Raw genomic sequence first — 22,162 nt, forward strand, 5'->3', positions numbered from 1 at the left:
AAAGTACAGTGAAACGTTTTTTCAATGACGTCAATGTTGACATCAAAGGACGCCGCCGAGGTTCGTCATAACAAATGACGCCATAAAGCCTGTGACGTCCAATCATAGCGTCTCGGGTTCGAGTGTGCACGTGCGCTGCTCAGAATCCGTCCGGCTGCCTGAAGGAGAAGAAGAGCTCCACGCACCAAGCGGAGAGTATTGGTAAATCGAGCAGTGTTTCTACAGTGACCAGACTGGCGGCCCGCGAGTAACAAACCGGGGGGGGGGGGGGCGGCGAAGTTCTCCGCTGTGATGTTATTGACGTCACTGTAGCGTCCACCCACCACAGTCTCATAAGTCTCCCTCCAAAATATGGACGATTAAGTGCGAAAGTGAAAGAAGCGTGTGAATGTGGTACGCAAAACAAACCTCCCCAAGGTTGGCTGGTGCGAGCCACCGGTTTCTCTATCGCTCGGATGTCCAGTTTACAACACTTGTTTCACATCGAAGGAAAGTTAACCGCCCCGACTGAGACTTCTTATGAACTGGATTTTTTTTATTTGTATTAGCCCAACGCATGAAAAATGACACAACAAAAAAAATATGTTGGGAAAACCAAAAGAATAAACAAAGGGACAAATAAATCCATAAAAGAAAGATTTAATAGGAAAGGTGTGGAGGCTTCTGTCCCCATTGCTCCTGACAGAGAGCCGCACCAATCTGTCCCAGGACAGGGCTGCCGAGCGGCCGCTAGGCGGCTCCCCGGCATCCCGAGCCCCCTCGCCCTCCTCCCGGCGAGGATGAGCGTCCCCTCCTCGAACCCTCCCACATTTCTTTCTGTGTTTGCGCTGCGGATGACATCACAGCTTTAAATATTCCCCGTTGCTTCTTCCCGGCAGTCTTATCTCTCTCTCTCTCTCTCTCTCTCTCACACACACACACACACACGGTCACGGTTGTGTAGTTCCACACATTGGCAGCGTCGAGACGGTTGTAGCCGCCGCCTCTCGTCTCTCTGCTAACGACTCTCTCTGCCTCCAGCACCGGCTCCTCCCGGGGGAGAAAAGGCGCCGTCCGACTCAGGAGTGCGGACCCCCCACCCCACCACCACCAGAAAGAGAAGAAGAAGAAGAGGAGAAGGGCTGGTCGGAGAAGAGCAGCGAGCTCCGTCGGGCGTGGCGAGCGAGACGAGACGAGCCCCCGCATCTTTGTTCGCACAACTTCGTCCACCATGTCGCTGTCGGTGCCGCAGAACGGAGTGAAGGCGGACAACGAGCCCGTCATCGAGCTGTTCGTGAAGGTAGGACCGCGTTGTGAAGCCGACGTGTACGAGTGCTTTAATTTCTGTCTTGGGGAAGAAGAAAGAAAGAAAGAAAGAAAAAGGACAAAGGACAATAACGCTTTCGGTAGCTTTATTCCACAAATGAGTGTTTTCTTCTTTGGTTCTCAGCTAAGCTAGCTCGTGTTTGTTGCTTTTTTGAGCGTCTCGTCAGAGGGTTCGTTTTACCACGGAGTTGAACATCTGCAGGTTTCCTCCTTCCCATCTCTCGCCCTCCTCCTTCCATCTCTCGTCCTCCTCCTTCCCATCTCTCGCCCTCCTCCTCCTTCCATCTCTCGTCCTCCTCCCATCTCTCGCCCTCCTCCTCCTTCCATCTCTCGCCCTCCTCCTCCCATCTCTCGCCCTCCTCCTCCTTCCATCTCTCGCCCTCCTCCTCCTTCCCATCTCTCGCCCTCCTCCTCCTTCCATCTCTCGTCCTCCTCCTTCCCATCTCTCGCCCTCCTCCTCCTTCCCATCTCTCGTCCTCCTCCTTCCATCTCTCGCCCTCCTCCTCCTTCCCATCTCTCGTCCTCCTCCTTCCATCTCTCGCCCTCCTCCTCCCATCTCTCGCCCTCCTCCTCCTTCCCATCTCTCGCCCTCCTCCTCCTTCCCATCTCTCGCCCTCCTCCTCCTTCCATCTCTCGCCCTCCTCCTCCCATCTCTCGCCCTCCTCCTCCTTCCCATCTCTCGCCCTCCTCCTCCTTCCCATCTCTCGCCCTCCTCCTCCTTCCATCTCTCGTCCTCCTCCTTCCATCTCTCGTCCTCCTCCTTCCATCTCTCGTCCTCCTCCTTCCCATCTCTCGCCCTCCTTCCATCGTGGCCATGTGGAGCCTGCGGTGTCACACGCGCAGGGCGGATGCAGCTTCCTCCTCCTCCTCCTCCTCCTCCTCCTCCCTCCCCGATGAAAACCGTGAGAACAATAAGCTCCGTGGTGGTTGTCCGGACGACCACACTGTGACCACCTGCCCACCTGCCTGTACCTGTATCTGAATGACCCCCCAGTCGATCCATACAGTGGGGGTTGTGCTGGATGGGCCCCCTCAGTCTTTCTGTCATCCATTCATGCAAACACCTCTCACAGATGGACCAATTGTGCCCTCGTGAGAATTGTACACTATTGTCACTGTGTGTCAGTGGTGTCCCTGGCTGATTATTATTTCAGGGTTGCAGTGTCTTATTTCTGTAAAAAGCATCAAATTCATCACACCAGTATGTATGGTGGGAGCTTCATGGACATCGGACAATTACATCCTGTCGCAACACAACATGCTTTGCTCCCTACTGTACTCGTGCATCAGGTCGCCTCCGCCTCAGGGGGTGGCAGCAATGCCGGTTATGATGATGGTGAATGTGGGTAGGGAAAGGCTGTTTTTCTTCTTTCTTTTGTCGGGCTGTTGCCTTGCAGGGCGGGAAAATGGCAGAGGAAAGAAAAAAAAGGGGGGGAGAATGGGGCTGTGGGGGAGTGGGAGGGGGGCATGAGGCTCCTGCGTTGCCCAGGGCAGCATGTAAGTGGGGTGTCACTGTCCAGAACAGCAGACACTTCATAGTAACATTGATGGTGGTTGCTTTCATCCCGGAAAATCCTTTCTGATTGTTACTTGTGAGTAGTTTCCTATGGCAACCCAAATAAACAAGAGATGTTTATCTCCAAGTCTTATATAAATTTAATCACTTAATGCCTTTGTAACCTTGTGTACCTGGCCACTGTTCTGGGATGTGTCGCGCTGTCAACTTGGGCCTGTAAAAGTTGTATTCTTTAGTTGCAGTGGCTGGGAATTAGGGTTATTCTATTAGAAGACTTTTCAACCTCCACTGTCTTACTTGTATTCTTCCCGTTGACTCTTTTAGAATAGAGATCCTTCATTTGTGCGGTGTCGATGAGGCCGAGCAGCTGAGACTGAGGCTGAACCAAGTGGCCAGTGTAATTTCCAGGAAGTACGTCTCACAGCCTCGAGGAGAGGTTACATCATCCCCGGGCCCTGGAAGGTTTACATATGTGGCCAAACCCTTCCCTTCTCAGCCCCCTCCCTCTGTGGACTGCGCACTGAAGTTTCTTCCATCGTGAGAGTTTTCTTGGACGTGTCAGTGTTGGCACCGCGGTTTCTGTCTCTCTCGCACTCGTCCCTCTGTTTTGTCTACAGTCGTCTGACATGTCCACCTCTATTATTGATGCCCTTGTTCTCACTGTGCTGTGTTTAACATGGTCGTGGGAGACAATGGCAGGTTGCTATAGGCACGCTGCTGTAAGCCGGGCCTCTGGGAACAGCTGATAAGGTGCTGCGTTTTTTTGTGCACTGCAGTGTCAGATCTGTCAGGGCACTGCCAAATTTTAAAGTTGACTAATTATATCTCTAGTACATGAGTTGCCACGGTATATCTATGTCTCTACAGATCGGATAGAGACATCATTGTTTACCCTTTTACAGTAGCTGACGGCCGCAGTTTAGAGACACTTTGATGATTTTGCACTTTTCCATCTGCAGTGTTTACAGCAAATGTTGTCACATTGCCATGGGAACACTCCACGTTTGTACTCATCTTAGAGCTCCGAATTGTCACCGTTTATTGCTCCTAGTAGCAAATGACCATATAAGATGGGAGGGGCGACCCTTGACCTCATCCCAGACAGCACAGAAGATTAGATATTGTTGGTGCTGGCGAGCCGGAGAGTCACTCTTCCCAACACCCAACCCACGTCTGTTTCACTTGGCCCTTCCACACGTCACATTGTCGAAGTGGCAACATGACACCCAGCATTTGATGTATTTATATAACTGATAATCGTGAGTCGCATTACTCGGACATTAGGCAGAAAAGGATGAAAGTGCGTCGAGGTCCATCCAATTCACTATCTCGATCATTGCACATTGATTTTTTTTTCTCCCTGAAAGCCGTTCTGACACACATAGGTGGTTGTCTTTTGTTACTTCACCTGGATTGGGAAATGTTAATGTGTATAATCATTAAATCAACGTTTAATTATGTTCTGATCCAGTTTTTCACAGCTCTACGAAGCCTCTCCGAATTGATTCCGGGGAGACGCTCCCCTCAGTCAGTTGCCACCACCGTATGACCTGACTGTAATGGCAGTGATCAGAATGTAGATGAGTAAAGAGGAACAGACTGGCTTCATCTTCTGTTTGTGTGTATTATGTCTCTTGGTCGCGCTGCTGCTGCTGCTTGCAAAAGCCTCCCGCTGCCTCCAAACCTCCATATGCTTCCCAGCAGTGACAGCACTGCCAGCCAACGTGTTGGAGAAGTGCTCTTAAGTCTGGCTGGCATGAGAGCGCCCATCTGTGTTTGTGTACGTCCTTCAGCACAGTCCCATAGGAACGGCAGTGTCGTGCCAACAAAACAGCGCGGCTGTCGGAGCGAACAATGTGCTACTGCATACACTCCGACGAAGCAAATGAATAATCCGCAGACTTTGAACTGCTTACGCAGATTTTTCTTTCTTTTCCTTGTACATGAGAAACTATGCTATGGTCCATTTAACATCACGAGGAGTCTGATCTGTTAGGTTTATTGAAAAGGCTTCGGGAAGAGCCGCTCACGTCCCATTGTGCTGTCGGTCGCAACATGTGACAATCAGACCTATGCCACGTGATGTACAGCTTTTTTTTTTATTGAAACACAATGAGCTTTTTCAGCAGTTGCAGAAATGACACGCAAGGCCAAGTGTTTCATGTCATATTTTTTTTTACCAGTGCACAGTTGATCCACAGATAACCTTTGGTGGATGATGGTAATATTACTGAGCCTTAAACATGCTTAAATTTCAGAGACAAGGTGGACTGTTTGCGTGTTGCTTTTCCGCAATAACAAACTTCTTCTCTTCCCCTTGGTTGGTATTCTACCAACTCAGAGGATAATGAATGGGTCGGTTTGTTTTTCTCCAGTATATAGCGCTGTTTGCCGTTAGCATCACGAGTTGGGGGGACAAAGATTAATGGCCTGTCATGGTTGTAGAGAGCCGTGCTGTTGTTTATGCGCTGTGAATTTTGCGTTTGCAGCACCCGACCTGCCAACGTCTCTTCTTTGTGACCATGTGGTTGACTGACTCTCTGGAAACTGGCCTAATGGACCTGGCAGTGTGTCATTACACCGATTTGAAGAGGGGCTCTGCAATCACTCTTTGTCTTTTTTTTTATGGGAAGGCCTATTCAGAATTTAATTTATGTTCACATCTGAAAATTATAGGCTGGATCATTGCTACATGTGTGGCCATGAACCCAGTTATGCCTGAATGAATGTCTCCTTTGTGATATCACGTTTGTGTCAATATATCCAGAGGAAAAGCTTAGACCGGTCTATTAGGTGAAGCAAGAGCTAGTCCTCATTTGTGCTGCCTGACCAGGAAACCAGTGGCTAATGAGGCATTTCTCCAACAAGCTCAACGACAGGAAGTGAGGCAAGCCCAGAACAGCATAGGTCTGAGACTTTGAAGATTGAATTCAAACAGAGGCTCGGGACAATTCACAGATTGGCGTGTTGAACTTGTTAGCTAACGGGGCAGCACGCGTCACTGCAGCAGTTTTAACCCAAGGGGTCAGGAACGAGGGAAAACTGAGCCTCTGCCTCTCTGTGACATCATCTTCACTGTCACCTCAGTAGAGGGGGGTGTGTGTGTGTGTGTGTGTGTGTGTGTGTGTGTGTGTGTGTGTGTGTGTGTGTGTGTGTGTGTGTGTGTGTGTGTGTGTGTGTGTGTGTGTGTGTGTGTGTGTGTGTGTGTGTGTGTGTGTGTGTGTGTGTGTGTGTGTGTGTGTGTGTGTGTGTGTGTGTGTGTGTGTGTGTGTGTGTGTGTGTGTGTGTGACCCCTTTAAACAAGGGGAATCCTCCCTGCTCACTCCGCATGTCACTCAATCAGTCTTAACATGATCCAGGCTACTTGTTTTTCACGTGCTGTGTTCTTCATGGCAGAGCCTACTGACATGTATGTCATCCAAAGAGCAGTTCCTGAACACGGAGGATAGAGTGACAGTGGATGTTTTCCTGGTTCATCCTCTCTCCATCATGGCACAGTGACCTAAGGTGTCCCAACTGTCCATCAAGACTTCTCGTTGTCATTGTAACCCTGGCAGAAGAAAAACCAATGGAGCTCACAGATCCGTAATGTTAACACCACTACTCACTTACTGCAAAAATCAACCAGTTGATCATATGACTATTGCTGAAATGAAACTTGACCCTTTTTTAAAAACAATAAAATGCATCTCACACTGAAGTAACATTGTGACTTTTGTAACTGAAACTGAAAGTTACATATTTCCATACTGGTTTGATGTTCCACATGATTTATTACATGTGGTCATATTATTCATAAATATACAGTGGATATTCACGCAAATGTCAAGTTGGCCATGACCTGTGTCTCAACTGTTTTGAATGTTTGATTTTTACGATGTGAATATTGGAGAGACAGAGACAGAAACGTTCTGCTCAGAATTACTGATGAGGCCTGTGCTTGTGGCCTTGGCACCTGCTTTGCTGCCATGAATATCTGGCATGTTTGGAAATGGCATCCTGGCACCGTGTTTGCGCCCAAGGGTGGTTTCACAGCTGTTTAGACGAGACATTTGTCCTGAAGGATTTTTTACAGAGATCAGTTTGGCTGAAAATCAAACATTTGCTGCCATTGTGCAGAAAACTTGGCTTTTAAAGAAGTTCAATTTTATGTGCCTTTTAGATTTTCAGGGCAGGCTAGTGGTGAGCAATTTTCCTAAGCTTTTTTTTTCAGACAGGAAATGCAAAAATTGCGTCCTGACATTTTCTGGAGTTAGCCGTTCACGTTTGATGAACGCAGCAGGAGAATGTCCGAGTCGGACACGTTCAAAACAGCAGAAAAATCTCTGGACTGCGCTCACTCGGACATAACATTTGCGGACATTTGCGTTCTCACATACAGCCCCTCTGGAGGATTTAAGAAAAATGTCTGGACTTCAGTGCCTGTCTTAAAGCCGCTCTAGTTATGTCCTTTTGTAAATGTGTTTGGTTTTAAAATGTATCACTTTTCTTTGTCACTTTTGTTTCAAGCTCCTAAAATGTATTTTAGGAAACGCTGTTGACCCTGTTTTAGTCTGGACAGGTAGAAAGTGATACTTTTGGAAAGGATGACTGTTTGCATCCCGATTGGGTCAGATCAGTCTCGACTCGACAACCAGCGGTCAGTAACAGTTCCACCTCATCGTCGGTCCCGGTTCAAGAAGAGAAATCCCTGCTCTCACTTGCATTACTGTTTCGCATTTGTAGTATTTTGCAAAGAAGCAGCCAACTGCAGAGTAGACAATCTGCTTCCTGGTTACACCGGCACATACCTGACCAGTATATGTGAGTGGTCATGTGTTGTAGCATGGATGGAAAATATTTCTGATTCTGAGCGAAAATGCTCGGAGATTGTTTTTTAAAATGCGTCAGTGTGGATGTAGCCAAAGACTCGTCTTCAGTCTGGAGGTCTGTGAATGTGAAAGTGGTTGGAGCTGGGGCCCACTTCAGTCTGCTGCTTGTTGTGTGTGTTAGACACTTGAAACAACAGAGCGAGAGTGACTGTTGGTTTGCGCTCATCTCCTTCATGGCTCTGTTTGTTTTTCCATCCTTTTGGATCTGTTCCTCTCATCACCAGACACTCATCCTGTACCTGACTCTCTGTTTATGTTATCTCTTCTACAGCGGGGTTAAATACAGTGTTTCGAACATCACTGACTCTACTTACATCATTGCTAAAGCATGGATGTGCAGTGAACCTCTTTTTAGACTCGGGCTTCCAACTTTCCACAGAAACCGACGGTTTTCAGACTGTTCTCAGGCGTCAGGCACAGGGTGCCTGTGTCTGACTGGTCTTGAGGTTTCCACTGAGTGATGTCAGCCTGAGTCAGAGCCACGCCAAGGATGTGTGACGCTGTTTCCATGTTCCAGCAGGGTCTGACTCCTACCACCAAGGACCAAGCTCTCATCACCCACCCACTCCACAGCCCTAGTCATTCAGTCACAGGGCCAAACTCCAACACATCTTTTGGTGATAGGCAAATTCTGCCCATCCCCTCTGAGTCAAACTGTTGAGCACTGAAAAGTCCCATCGGATGACTAGGGCGACATCCACACAACTAAGATTGAGTTTTAAAACGGATTGCTGCTGCTACGGTTACGCCTGCCATCCACACCAATCTTGAGTTTTCAAGCGGCTAAATTGGAGAACTTTGGAAACGCTGCTGACTCCGTTTTTAGTTTGAAAACTCCGAAGGTTGGAAAACGATGATGCAGTTGCCCACATTTACTTCCTGATTTGTTGTTATCGGTCTCGACTCGACTGCCAGCGGTCAAAACTTTACTACAGTAACTGTTACTTTTTAAAATAATCAGTATGGATGTAGACTAGTAGAATTAATGGCCTTCTTTACTTGTCACGTATCAGAATTGTTGGGTTCAAGTGGTGACCTCTGGATTTCTGAGATTGTCTCATTTAATATAGTTTGAAGGCCAAAGGTTTTAAAAAGGATCCGATATTTAATTTAGATATAAGAATTAAAATGCAAAAAGCAAACTTTTTTTTTTTTCATTCTAGGATTTGCTTACACAGTCTGTTATTCATGCTGATGACCTGTGTTCTTAACCTCTGTGTTTGTAACGTGCCTGCTGACCTCCCTTTTAGAGTAGGATGTAACACAAAGAGTGTCGGTGTCATGAACCTGATTTACTGTATCTGTATATTCCTTCAACTTGGCTCAGTGTAGCAAAGTCTACTAAAACCATTGACGGCTGAGTAACCCAGTCTCAAATGGACAGGTTTTGGTCAAGCTCCTCAGTCTGTAGTCACAGGCCCTAACCTCAGCCCAGCCTCCTCCAGCAAACAGGGAGAGACGTTGCCATGACTGCCCACTCTGAAACAGACATTCCTGCTGTGTGTCAGAGCAGGAGGAGGAACGCTGCAGCGCCCGTTGCATCGTCCGTCAGTTCCTTATTCGGTCAAAGTGTGGCTTGAAAATTGCTGAGCAGCCCACCCAATTTAGAATGTGAAGAGTGCCGGGCAGGAGGGAAGGCGTGGGCCGCCGTGTTTCTAAAATTAGGCCGTGAGCAGAGACTGGGAGGACCGTGGCCCAGCCTGAACCGGATCCATTGTCTCCGACGGCCCGGTTGCTGTAACTGTGTTCTCACATCGGATGAGTAGAAATGTCAGAGGGAGAGGAGTTAAGTTGGAAGAACAGCTCTTGCAATTTTACGCGACTGCTCATAAAATGTAATGGGGCTGGACTTTGTGAAAAGGATACCTGTTAAAAAGTGCACATACCTACAAGTGTTTACGTGGCCATATAAGTTAAGGTCTGGCATCGTCCTCATTACTCTCGAGTTGTGTGAAGTTGGTCATTAAATCAGTGACTACATGAGCAAAAGGGGAAGTGATAAGAAGAGGAGTGGTCTCACGATCAGAACACACTGTGTGTTTCAGAAACGTGCCTGTCCCCCGTGCTGGCTGGGTCTCTTTGTGTCACCGTGTGGGGGCATGTTGTCCTGTGTGCCGACTCCTAGATAACATCCGACTCGAGCGCGATGAGCAGCCGCTGCCGGGCAGCTGTGTGTGCTTGGCATTAAAACAAACAAGCACCCGTTGACGCACGGCCCATCCGTTCAGCCGAAATAAAGCACCGGAGTCTGTTAGCAGTTGTTGGCCTTCGCTGCTCCCCTGGCCCAGTCCTCGATTTCAGTATGAATCTTCATGAAAGCTGTTGTAACGGTCTCCGAGATGTGAGTCACTGTGCCACACAGGTGGCAAAAATAGCAGGCAACACACTGGATCCAGCTCGGTGTTCCTGTGAATGCCGCCCTGTGTTTGGAGCTGAATCGCTGGTTCACTTGTTGGAAAATGGGCATCTTTTGTGACCAGTGCTGCTTTGCCTTTTAAGGGCCCGTTTGAAACAATTTCTTGCCTGGCTTGGGTGAGTTTTATTGGGGTGTTTTTCTTCTTCTTTTTTCTTTCAGGACTTCCTAAATGGTGACTTTTCCTGGAAGTCTACAAACAAAAAGTGCTTTGTGTTGTTGCCGTACAGAGGGTTCTCCAGAAGCCCTTTGCTGAATGTCACACTGTTACAGTGGCACTCTGGAAAGTGTTAGTGGTGTAGAGGAGAGCCATGTTTTCACGCGGTGTTCTGTCCTTCTTCAACTTGGTTTTTGGCCTCGGACTTTACATTGAAAATCTAGCTATAATTTCAGTTTTCATTGATTAGTCGAGAGCATTCTCTTTACACGATACAACACAACGTTTGCTGTAGTCACCCTCGCTTAACGTCGACACGATAAAGTGTAGGGTGGCTCTTCCTCAACAGCGCAGCAGATTATATGTCACAGGCGGTGGAAATGCAGCCCCACCGGCATCATCATCATCACTTAAACTAAACAAAGCCCCCTCTTTGGCGGGAGTAGCAGGACATTTCTGGAATAGTTTCTCTCCTCCCCCAAGTGCCCAACCCCCCTCCCCTGACACCACAGAGGGGCCCGGGAAAAGGGGAGAAGGATAAAGGGGGAAGAGGAGGAAGAAACGTGCACCGTGCCAAAGAGCAAACAGCCTCTGACGCTTGCCGTCTTTTTTCTCCTCCTCCTCACACTTAAAGCGTCTATTATTGCCTGCTCTCCGTCATGTCAGCTATCAGTACCTCCTCCCTCTCTCCTGAAGTCTGTCTCTCCCTCTGCATCCCATCAGAGTCTTTGGCAGAGAGCTGCAGTCTTTCCCTGCTGCAGTCTCTGGAGCGTAGGAGCCTCGCCACAGCCCTGCAGGACTGAGAGAGAAGGAAAGTGTAAAATGTCTTTCTCAGCTGCTGCGGCCTTCTTCTTCTTCTTGGCCACTTGAGACACATAACTTGTTTCAACTCTGCTTAAAAGCAGCCCCCTTTCGTTCAAGTACAGTAACTGTCTTTTGATTTTAGTTTGAATATCTGTCCCTAAATAAAGAGAGCTCACAGGACAGTTTACCTGTGCCCTGGTAATCCCCTCCGCACCGCGCTCACCGCTTTCCATGTCATATGTGTCCGGCCATTGCCATGGGAACCGTTGCTGTGCTGCAGTTCCACCCTGGAGCGAGAACTGAATGGTTCTCTGTAGGTGTAGCGCTGTGGGGGGAAATGGAGTAATCATCCCATTGATGTCTCTCTGATCCCCTCAGGATCAGCTAACGCCAGTCTAGTGCAGTGATGGCCACGGACCTGGATACCCCCGACACTTCACAGCCAAGAGCTTTATGCTAGAATCGAATCATGTAAAGTGAAAAAGAGGACTTTCATTTACCGAACAAAGGCCAGTGATCTAATCCATGCTTTTCAGATATTGAATTCAGGGGAGGGGAGAGGGAGCGGGAGAGGACAGCCGCGGTACAATGGGAGCCAACAGGCAGATCAAATAGAGCCGTCCCACTGGGTGTCACACAGAGGACAACAGCAGCCGGCCTGTCCGCACCAGCAAGGAGCCACCGCACTGACTCAATGCCCCAAAACAAAGTCCTCCATTGAACACAGTTCAGAACCTGCATCTCCAATATGAAACTAATATTTTTCTTTCAGAGTTGTAGAGCAAAAACTGAATCTTCTTATCTCTGCAAATATTTTACGACTGTGCATAGTTTATTTGTGTACATCTTTTGCATTACACAAACAGACACGCTTTGCATATCACCTCTGCTTTTTTAAAGAAAAAAAGGATATATGCAAAGGTGCAACTATAACGAATGAGGAGTGATTGACAACACAAGAAGAAAGAAAGAAACGACATTGAAGCGTTTTTCACAGAGGCTCTGCTACAGTATTATGCAGAATGAAGAGATGCATTCCACAGCTCAGACACTTGAATGACCTCCATGCGTGCCCTTGTGAATAGATGAATGCGGCGCATTCTTCCTTGGCCTGCCGCTCCTGGAAAATGACATACCTCAACAGGCCTGTTGTCCACAGAGTAATGTAGCTCTGCACCAAGCCTTCAATTAAGGCGGTGGATTAAGTCTTTTATATATATTTTTTATATATATTTTTCCATGATTGCCAAGGAGGAAGTATCGGATTTCAGTTTTAACAGTGATGGCCCTCAGTTTTACCCCATACGTGGTTTAAATGAGAATTTAATCGGTTGTCTTGGCAGGGACGATAACTGTGCCAGTCAGCAGAGCAGATTTCATTTAGATACTTTTGCAAAAGATCAGTTAATCAAATGAAATGCTTATTCTGATCTCTTGATGTCGGAGCCAAACCATTCGTCCCAATACTACCAAATTGGCCGTCTGGTGAGCAAAGTATTTCAGCGAGTTAGAGAAAGGAGAGAGTGCTTTAAGAAAAAAGGTGGATGGTTGTTGAGACGAAAAGGAGGCTATGTCCATACTAATAGTTTTAAAATGGAAACCATCTTTGTCCACACAAGCGTTTTAGCTCCACATCAGAAGTTCTCTCCTTCCTTTCTGCCACACCTGAAAAAGTATTTCACGTGACCATCCACGTACATGCTCAGTGTACATGGACGGTCAGTGGGAACAGGAAGCAGATTGTCTACTCTGCAGTTGGTTACCTAGTTACAAAAAAGACTACCGACGAGACACAGCGATGGTGAAACGTAAGAGCAGGGATTTCTTTTCTCGGAGCGATGACAAAGTAGAACAAGTACTTGAACTAGTACTTTTAGTTCGGTGTTTGGTCCGTCGCTGAACGATGATAAATTCGGAGGGCACCACCACCACCACATAGTCTTGTGTTGGTGCAGTCTAGCAAAAGAGGAAACATGAGGCCACCAGCGTCGCTCCGTCACTTAAGAAGTTTCTTCTTACTCTTAGGCAGCAGTTGGGCAGATTAATGGAGGGGAAGGTTTTGAGACAAGGAGATAGCCCTCTACTCGTTTCCTCCTACTTGAGTGTTTACAAGGGCCTGGTTAGGTGCATGAAAGAGTAATTGTCTGAAATGGGCCCTCTCTGGGTGAGAGCAGTGAACGCCCCGGGCGGTAAAGGTTGCGCAACAGAGATGCGATCTTTATCAAGATTATCGTGACCTTTTCCGTTTCGGCTTCATCTGTACGCCAGGTGCTATCAGTGGTAGAAACTCGTTCCAGATGTTGTTGAAGATCTTTGTCCTGCTGCCTTTTGTTGTATGTGTGTAATGATTAAACCTGGGACGTTTTCCACCCTGTACTCGATTGTCTCCACGAGACAAGGGAGGTGCCATCATTTGTGTTCTCAGGAATGGTACCAGTCACATATTGCTGATAGTTAATCGGCTCCTGTTCTAACTGGCTCTTTGTCTGTTTATTTAAGGCGGGCAGTGATGGCGAGAGCATCGGGAACTGCCCCTTCTCTCAAAGGCTCTTCATGATCCTGTGGCTCAAAGGAGTCGTCTTCAACGTCACCACGGTGGATCTCAAGAGGTGAGTCCTTCTCCCGTCCTCTTCCTCATCTGCTGCGGCTTCTCCTCATTTTATTGGCTGTTTAAACGAGGATAAAATGATTCCTCTTGTTTTACTGGGCGGTTGCATTAGGGGCCTCATAGGCTCTGTAACACTTTGATCCAGCCCCACCTCTCTAACACACTTGGTGCCTCCCAACTACTTATTTGGTTTTCCCATGACCCTTTCCTAGGGTGGAGAAAATGAGAAAAGAAAATAAACACACAGACTCTGAAGGAGCTATTTGAGGTTCTTCACTCGGCTCACTTCCTGCCTAGATGTTGGTGGGCAACATGTTATTTTTCATGCCTGGGGATCAGAAAACCGTTGCTCCTCAGCAATTTTCCTCCCCAGCTGCAGGAGACCGTGCGTCCACACACATGTGGACTCCAGTACCAGAACAGAAGTTCTTAAAAACCAAACCCACTACGCTCCGTCTGAATGATTCATCTAAATGGTCCCTCCATGTTTTTCCACATGCTTTCGCCAGAACAGACAAGTTCCAGATTATTTTCGGCCAAGGCTGGTGGTCAGATGGATCGTCTGGTTTCTATGGGTTTTCTTCGTCATGTGCGTATCACTCAGAGATTCAATATTTTCTGACGGTTTTATTCCATATTATTGCTTGTTGACAAAAAAAGTAAAGGGATGTTATGCTGTGCCAGCTTGACGGGGGAAAGCAGTGTCTATTTGACTTTTTATCTGGTCGTAATGCTTCCCTGCTGTTCATGATAAGAGCATAGGTTAGGGCGTATTTGCATATATTTTAACCTGGCAGGGGGGATAAGTAACATAAAACAGAGTATGCCGATATCCTTCCTGTACAAGGCAATGGAGGATGTCCGTCCACTTAGCAGTGTCAGTTTACCCTTTCTCTCCTCAAACAACTCATTGTTCAGCTGAAGGGAATACTCACTGCTTTGTTTTTATTCCCCTCTGGAGGAAAAACTGATTCAGTCTGTGTTTAATCTTTAGTCAACATAAAACTACGATGTTGCAAAACGAGGGGTGTGTGTGTGTGTGTTTGACATGTTTATGGCTCCCTTTTTTTTATTGCAGTATCTAAAATGAAGAGCAGTTCACCTTGTTACACCCGTGGTAGGACGTGAGTGTCACATGTCACATGTCACGTCCCTGAGACGAAATGCTGTTTTTTATGTTTCCTGAGTTTACGTCTTCTCTTGGGTCAAGGCCGTTGCATTAGGGTTAGTTTCTGAGATGAAGGTCTTCATGCAGTTTCTAGCCCAGCCCTCACTGATATCACCGGGTGAGGGTGCCACTTCCCCTTTCACATGCCACAGACTTGAAGTCATTTCCTTTTTTTTTTCTTTTTTTTGTGTCCTTAGATGGCTTGTCCCAAAACTCAGCCACCATTGTACACACTGTCCCAACACAGACCTGGAATTTGCGGCTAATCATTATCAGACCAACAGAGGATTCATACTGTCCGCTGGCGTACAGCCATCTGCTATATAGGCTGCTTGTTATGTTGTCTTCACACTGAAGGGATTTCAGCGTCTGGGTCCTGTGGATCTCACAGCTCCGCTCACTCGACACGCGCTCATTTTTGTTTGTGCGTCAGTGTCATCTGCCTGCCAGAGACATCTGGTACAGAATGTGCAGGTTTGAAGGCCGCAGAGGGAGAGAAGGGGGGGACACAATCGCAGTCGTGGAGACATAAACCCACACATACGCTGTTGAAGACATAACAGCTGTAGTTGGATAAGGACAAGGACTGATTCCATCTTAGAAAAGTGGTTCAAAGTGCAGTAGGCCTGTCACTGAGCCACAACCCTGTTACATGAACTTATGTATTTAACCAGGACACATCAGACCAGTTATGTATCTTATCTCAATTTACATGCATTTTAACAAAAAGTCAATGTCAGTATTTGTTGTACTTTTACATCCTTTGAACATACTGTATTAAAAACATGTATTGATAGTTTCCACTGGTCGCAGGACTTTATTCTGTTCGCGTCTGTCCACTGAATTAGCCTCATTCTCCGTCCTGCAGGAAGCCGGCCGACCTCCAGAATCTGGCCCCAGGCACGCACCCGCCCTTCATCACCTTCAACGGCGAGGTCAAAACTGACGTCAACAAGATCGAGGAGTTCCTTGAGGATGTCCTCTGCCCACCCAAGTGAGTGCTTTCACATCCCTGTGGCAACGGCCCGCCACGCCCATCCTCCAAACACACTGCACCACTGTCACGAGCACAGTGCTGTTTGCATATACAGGAACTGTAATGATGATGTGGATTAAGATTGAGACAAATGCTTTACCCAAGGATAATATTCTATATTTTTCTTATCAACAAGACCAAAACTAACAAATTTTCATCCTGTCTTTATACTTTCTGATTTCTTATTACTGAAGACATCAATCTTTAAGAACAGGTCACAAATTTATACATTCTCAAATATGTACTTTGATTCTTTTCAAAGATGATTTTTTTCGTAAAAGCTGGGAACTGTAGTTTATAGCAAACAGGAGTAAATACTGCATTTGTTGGCGTCTATTTTCAGAAGTAAATGAATACAAATTTGGAGCTTTAGTGAATATTTTCAGCAGTGTGGTGGTATACATGCATGTGGGATTGAAAATAAATTGCAACTAGGAATAAATTGCTCTTTCCCATTGGTTCGTCTTAATTTTTGGACCACAAATGTGTGGCTGGGGTACATACTGCCGTAGACGGTAACAAAGAAAATACAGAATATCTCCAAACTCTTCATCTTTGTGTACATGTATGTTTACTTGGCTGAATGTGTGTCTTTGTGCAGGTTCATCAAGCTTGGTGCAAGACACCCCGAGTCGAACACAGCTGGTATGGACATCTTCGCCAAGTTTTCAGCTTTCATCAAGAACTCAAAACCAGATGCAAATGAGGGTACGTTTCCTCTATCCGTGTGACACACACATACACACACACACACACACACACACACACACACACACACACACACACACAGAGGTAGCCCTGATTGGTGGATTACAGGCTCACTCCTGTCCCACGTTCTCTCTCTCACGCTCACCTGCCGGAGCTTTCCAGAAACCCACAGAGCAGCTATCCTGAGAATGAACTAGTGCTCACTATCTCATCCTTCCACTTCCTGATTTAATGCACCCCTGCACTCTGCTGGAAGAGAAAGGCAGTATCATAAAACTAACAGATAAGATTATTGGAGTAATATGGAAAATATGTAGTCTGTTGACTGAGATTTCTTTAGAGTCCTGTGTGAAAACAATTTGTGGAATTGTTTGCTGGGAAGGATGCTTCGAGTCGAAAAGTTTTTGTGTCCTGTTGTCATTGGCTGTTCTCCGCCCTGAGAAAATATTGAGCCGTGTTCAGCTGGATGTGAAAGACAAGGCTATGTCAATAGAGTTAAAGACTGAATCTCATGGTTGAGCGATAAAGCAATGGGTCACGTCGGCATTTTTACGACCGAACGGAGCACGGGGGCTACATTCATGTCATACTTTCCAACAACGTCACGAGTAAAGTATTAATGAACAATCTATAGATGGGTCGATAAAGGGGGAAGACAAAGTAGCACACCTGTCCTATCAGATCAATGTGTAAATTCAAAATGTGTCACCAATATTAAGCCTTGATATTCGTTACAGTGCTGTTGTGTTCCACAGCTGCTGTAACAGATTGAGTTAGACATGTCCACATGTATTGATGCTAAAGCCGTCCACAGTGGCCTGTCTCGTGATGAAATGCCGCCCTCATGTGGTCGCTCAGCATACAGCTGCCCCAGGAAAAGGGAGCCAGAAGTTGATTTTTTTCTCATTCTGAATATATAATTAAACTGAAATCAGTTTTTACAGGTTTTTAAAAAAAATTGTGTCTCCTCATAGCTCTGGAGCGCGGGCTGCTGAAGACACTGCAGAAGCTGGACGAGTACCTTCGATCGCCGCTGCCTGATGAGATCGACCACAACAGCACCGAGGACGTCAAGGTCTCCAAGCGCAAGTTCTTGGACGGCGACGAAATGACTCTGGCCGACTGCAACCTGCTGCCCAAGCTGCACATTGTGAAGGTGACTGAGAGACACATGTTTGACTTTTTGGTTTTTAAACTCACCAAATACTTCTCAGGTAAACTGTGATATTTTGTATAACATGATTTGACACCTCAGGTGTTTTTCTGTGTGGGCTTGTACAGACTGTACTTATCCAAAATCTCCAAAACATCCACTATTGGTACATCTGAGATAGGTGACCTCATGTAGTTTCCAGCATGGCTCCACCCAACTTCAGATCTAATCAGGCAGAATGAGTGAAAACACCATTGTTCCTCCAAAACAGACGAGTCATTGTGTGAACGCACTGCTCTCCTCACAATCTACTGGAGATGCTGTTGGTGTTATTGTTTCTCAGAATTACTTAGAAACAAAACAAAAATAAGATGCTGATACAAATCTGTATGGCAGCAAATAATGAGGATTCCCAATATAGATTAATCTGCGAGCTGATATAAGGAAATAATCTGTATGATGAAAATAGGGGAAAAGGTTTCTTGTTTTGTCAGACTACTGATGCAAAGATAATCCGTTTACCCGGTTGGAACACAGAGATACAGAAAATCCTCATGAATCAGAGTCTGAACATTGTTATATTTTTCATCAGCATCATCAATCAATATAACTTTAATCAATTTAGCTCATTAATAGTGCTGCCTACAGATTTCATACTATATTCATTTAGTTTGTTGTCTCAAGATGTAAAAGGCAATAGGCACATTCTCCTCCTGTTGATGACGTTGTCTTTTTCAGAATTATTATTCTAACATTTGAGTTAAAATAACGCCGTTGCACCTGTAGTTGTTCAATAGATGTACTTTTTAAGATAATTTAAATATTTGACTTTCTTACTGGGCAACAACAAATCATCATTCGTCCATAAAATGCGTGACAAATGTCCATCAACATTTAATAAAGCCCAAAATTATGTGATCACGTTGCCCCTTTTGTCAAAACTAGCAATTAATCAAATTAAATACTTATAGATATATTATAAGATATATTGTCTGTTAAATGAGTTGTCGATTAATTACAATGTTGTTCAACTCCTTAGATGGAGATTTTGAACCAATGTAAAGAAATAAATACCGACACATTCAGAGTTAAAACATTTTCATTTTGATCTGACCTTCCCTGCAGGTGGTGGCCAAGAAGCACAGAGGTTTCGACATTCCCAAAGAAATGACGGCCATCTGGAAGTATCTGAACGTGGCCTACACGCGCGAGGAGTTCACCAACACCTGCCCCAGTGACAAGGAGATAGAGATCGCCTACGGAGACGTAGCCAAGAGGCTGGTCAAATAAGCCCCATCTGCCCCCGACCACCGACCTCCATCTGTCACCCCGTAACCCCTCCCTCCCTGCTGCCCCTGCACCTCTGTCTCTCCTCGGCACCAGGACTGATGTGCTCATTCACGAGAAAGAAAAAACAAACAAACTCTGGACTTCTATTCCTTCTCTCCTCAGTTAGTGCATGAACACCTCTCGATCTCTGTCTCCCTCTCTGTTTCTGCCCCTCAGATTTGTATGAAGATCTCTTCAGTTGGTACAGCAAAGGTCACAGTCGTTCAACCTCCACTTGCTTTTGTTTTTCATTTGCTGATGAATGTCGTGAGGCGCTGTGAGATGGCAGGGTGATGGCCCGACGTGTGTCAGTGCTAATCGAAGTCAGCAGCCTCATCAAACACACTCCCTGATAAGTGACCTTCACGCCGACCTTCTCGCTCTGTGAAGGGGAAAGGTCACGAGCTGTGTTCTTTTTTCTGTTTGTTTAATATTGCAGGCGCTCTTTTTAGTTTTGCTATAAAAAGGAAAGGCTGAGGAGCTTTTTGTTTGTTTGCTTCCTGTCTTTTGGCTTATTAAGAGGCGTTGTAAACAGTGTTGAATCTTCAGTGTTTTTTTTGGCATAAGCGTTTGACAGGGTTAATGTAGAAGCTGAAGCTAATCCAAACCTTGGGAGTGGTTGACATATCAAGTCATGAGATGCTTTATTTTATGTTTGAGTTAAATCAAAAATAATTGTAACTGCAGGTAAAGTTACCTGGTATCCACGCTCTGATTTCCTCATTGCCTCAATTGGGCAGAAGTCTTGTAGCTCAGCTCAGTAGAATTGTAGGACGTTTCAACAACAGCAACAACTCAGGAAAATTATAACCTGAGGTCTAGAAAAAAACAAACATATATTCAACTCTAAGTACCTTACAGACATGGTCAAGGGTGTATAATATCCAGACTGGCCCTTTTTTTGTACATCACCCTATTACCGTAGAAACTGTCCACACAGTCTCTAGATTACACACCGCAGACCAAAAAGGGGGCACATTATTGAAATTACTCTGGCTATAAAACCAGTGAAGTCAAAAAGAGAGAACCACATTCTCACTGTCTGTTTCCACTCATCGTACAGAGTGAGGAACACTAATGTGCGCGTAAAGCGACCAGGAAAGGCAACACTAAAGATATTTATGATAAAACCGAATCCAGGAGAGTAGCAATGGAATATACTGTGTACCTGATCAAATTCCACTTTCTCGTCAGTAAGTAGGTTGATCTCTATGCTAGTGAATGTATGTAGCGATACAGTAGCTCCAAAAGTGCTTTAGTGCGGGAAAAAGACAAAACCCTTTCTTTTTTCTTTCTCCCATTTGCCATGTTTTTCAGACATTTGTTATGAAACAATTTCGATGGGGGAAAAAAGGGACTTGTAAATATTTTTTTCTGATTGCTCAGAATTCAATGTGTAAATTTTATACATGTCATCTGACTTTGGGGGAAACCAGGCCACTTGCCTGCTTGGATTTTGATTCTAGACTAACCCATCTCCTCTTTTTGCCTTACTGGTTTTCTCTCTGCAGGAAGTTTTTTTTTGTTTTTTTCAGAGTCCATGTCGTCACAACATTTGTTGTACAAAGAAAATATCCAAGCTTTGTCCTGACTTTTTTCTATTTTTTTTTTTTTACAATATTGACTGAATTGAAATAAATTTCTGGCACTCTGATTAATGTTGTGCAAAGTTTCAGTTTTATTATGCGTACAGATTTAGTGGCCTTTAGCTCTCAACTTCATTTACTACTTGCATGTTTTAAGATATGAACGCTCATATAGTCTATATCAATATCCCAATTGGAGCAAGCCCCTCCCCCTTTCAAATTTAAAACTTCTAGTTAATAAATGCTACGAATCCATTCCAGTGTCTCTGTGGCTTTATTGCATAAGCAGCCAAAGTAAAAGGTTATCCAGCCTTTTATCTGAAGTCTTTAACTCTGCTACAGTGAAACATCAAAGTCCTTTCTTGGAATCACGGAGAGGCCAGAACAGTTGAATGAATCTCCGTATTGTGTCCAACTTGTTGTTTCCGAAACCCTCGTGGCTCTCCGCAGTTGTCATGGAGATAAATACTAAATATTGAATCCCTTCAGCGGAGGATGTCGGACCTTATGTCTTTACAGTTGGTTTAGAGACCGCCCTGGTGTTTTTTCTCCTCCTGTTTCCTCTCAGGTGTTCAAATGTATACTTGTGTCTTACATCTGACCACAATAGGTCTTTTTATTTTTAAACAAACAAACACTTTGAGCGGATGATAGAAATAACATTAACAATAAGTCTGTGTTGTTGTGACAGTGTGACAGCATCCACAGAATCAGGAACCTAAAGCATGAGCTGCAATGACTTATTTTATTATTTACAAAAGAAATTCTACTGTAACAAACATCTTCAATGAAAAGGACTTATTGCACCGACCTCAGTCTTTTTTTCTTTGTCCTGCATCGGTGCACTTAGTGTGAAACGCTGGCCTAGCGCGACATACACTTAATAAAGTCTGATGTATCTAGTCAAACTCGGGTACAACATTATCAGCGTTAGGACCAGTTATAAAAATGGTCCACACCGGAGATGAAAGTGTTGCATACAGTTTAATTTGATCACCTTGAAAACATCGATTTCTGTCAGTCTCAACTGGGAGTGAAAAAGAAATCATATCTGGGCAACTTTCCACTTTATTGTAAAAGCTGCACTATAGGATTTCACAAAGCAGCCAGGACCTTGAGTGTCTTACACAACAATATGAAAGGACAGGTACATTTGACTGTTGTTTACATTTCAAATGCCATCACTATCGGGAAAAAGAATGTAGGAGATATCCTGAGGTGGCTTTTTTGTGTACGGTTTAATTCTTATTAAAAACACCTCGCATTGGGTAATACTCTGTCTATCGTGAATCTGTCTGGAGGCCACCGACACAGAAATACAGAAAAAGTTTGGGAACCCCTGGGCCAAAGCATGTTTGTTTACAGCTCTCTGTCTCCAAGGAATGTCTCATGTGGGTGTCCGCCCACACCTCGCGCAGGCGACTCGATGGTGTTTTTCAGCCGGTAGCCTACTGTTCTGAAGCGCACACACACACACACACACAAACAAGTCTGTTCTGCAGGGCTGA

General features: G+C 45.5%; 1 protein-coding gene across 2 annotated transcripts; it reads left to right on the forward strand.

Annotated features, from left to right (window-relative positions):
* The first annotated feature begins 68 nt into the window (after window positions 1-68).
* Window positions 69-20,909, forward strand: clic4 (chloride intracellular channel 4). Of its 2 annotated transcripts, none has more exons than XM_035609588.2 (7): window positions 69-201; window positions 1,021-1,279; window positions 13,566-13,675; window positions 15,711-15,836; window positions 16,480-16,586; window positions 17,561-17,742; window positions 18,865-20,909. In XM_035609588.2, exons 2-7 carry the CDS (start codon window positions 1,211-1,213, stop codon window positions 19,027-19,029), a joined length of 759 nt encoding a protein of 252 aa, XP_035465481.1. In that variant the 5' UTR covers window positions 69-201; window positions 1,021-1,210; the 3' UTR covers window positions 19,030-20,909. The 2 variants fall into 2 exon arrangements, with proteins under 2 accessions (XP_035465481.1, XP_035465479.1); XM_035609586.2 differs by lacking the exon at window positions 69-201 and adding an exon at window positions 374-393.
* The last annotated feature ends 1,253 nt before the right edge of the window (window positions 20,910-22,162 follow it).

The sequence above is a fragment of the Scophthalmus maximus genome, chromosome 15 (assembly GCF_022379125.1).
Source record: "Scophthalmus maximus strain ysfricsl-2021 chromosome 15, ASM2237912v1, whole genome shotgun sequence".
NCBI lineage: Eukaryota > Metazoa > Chordata > Actinopteri > Pleuronectiformes > Scophthalmidae > Scophthalmus > Scophthalmus maximus.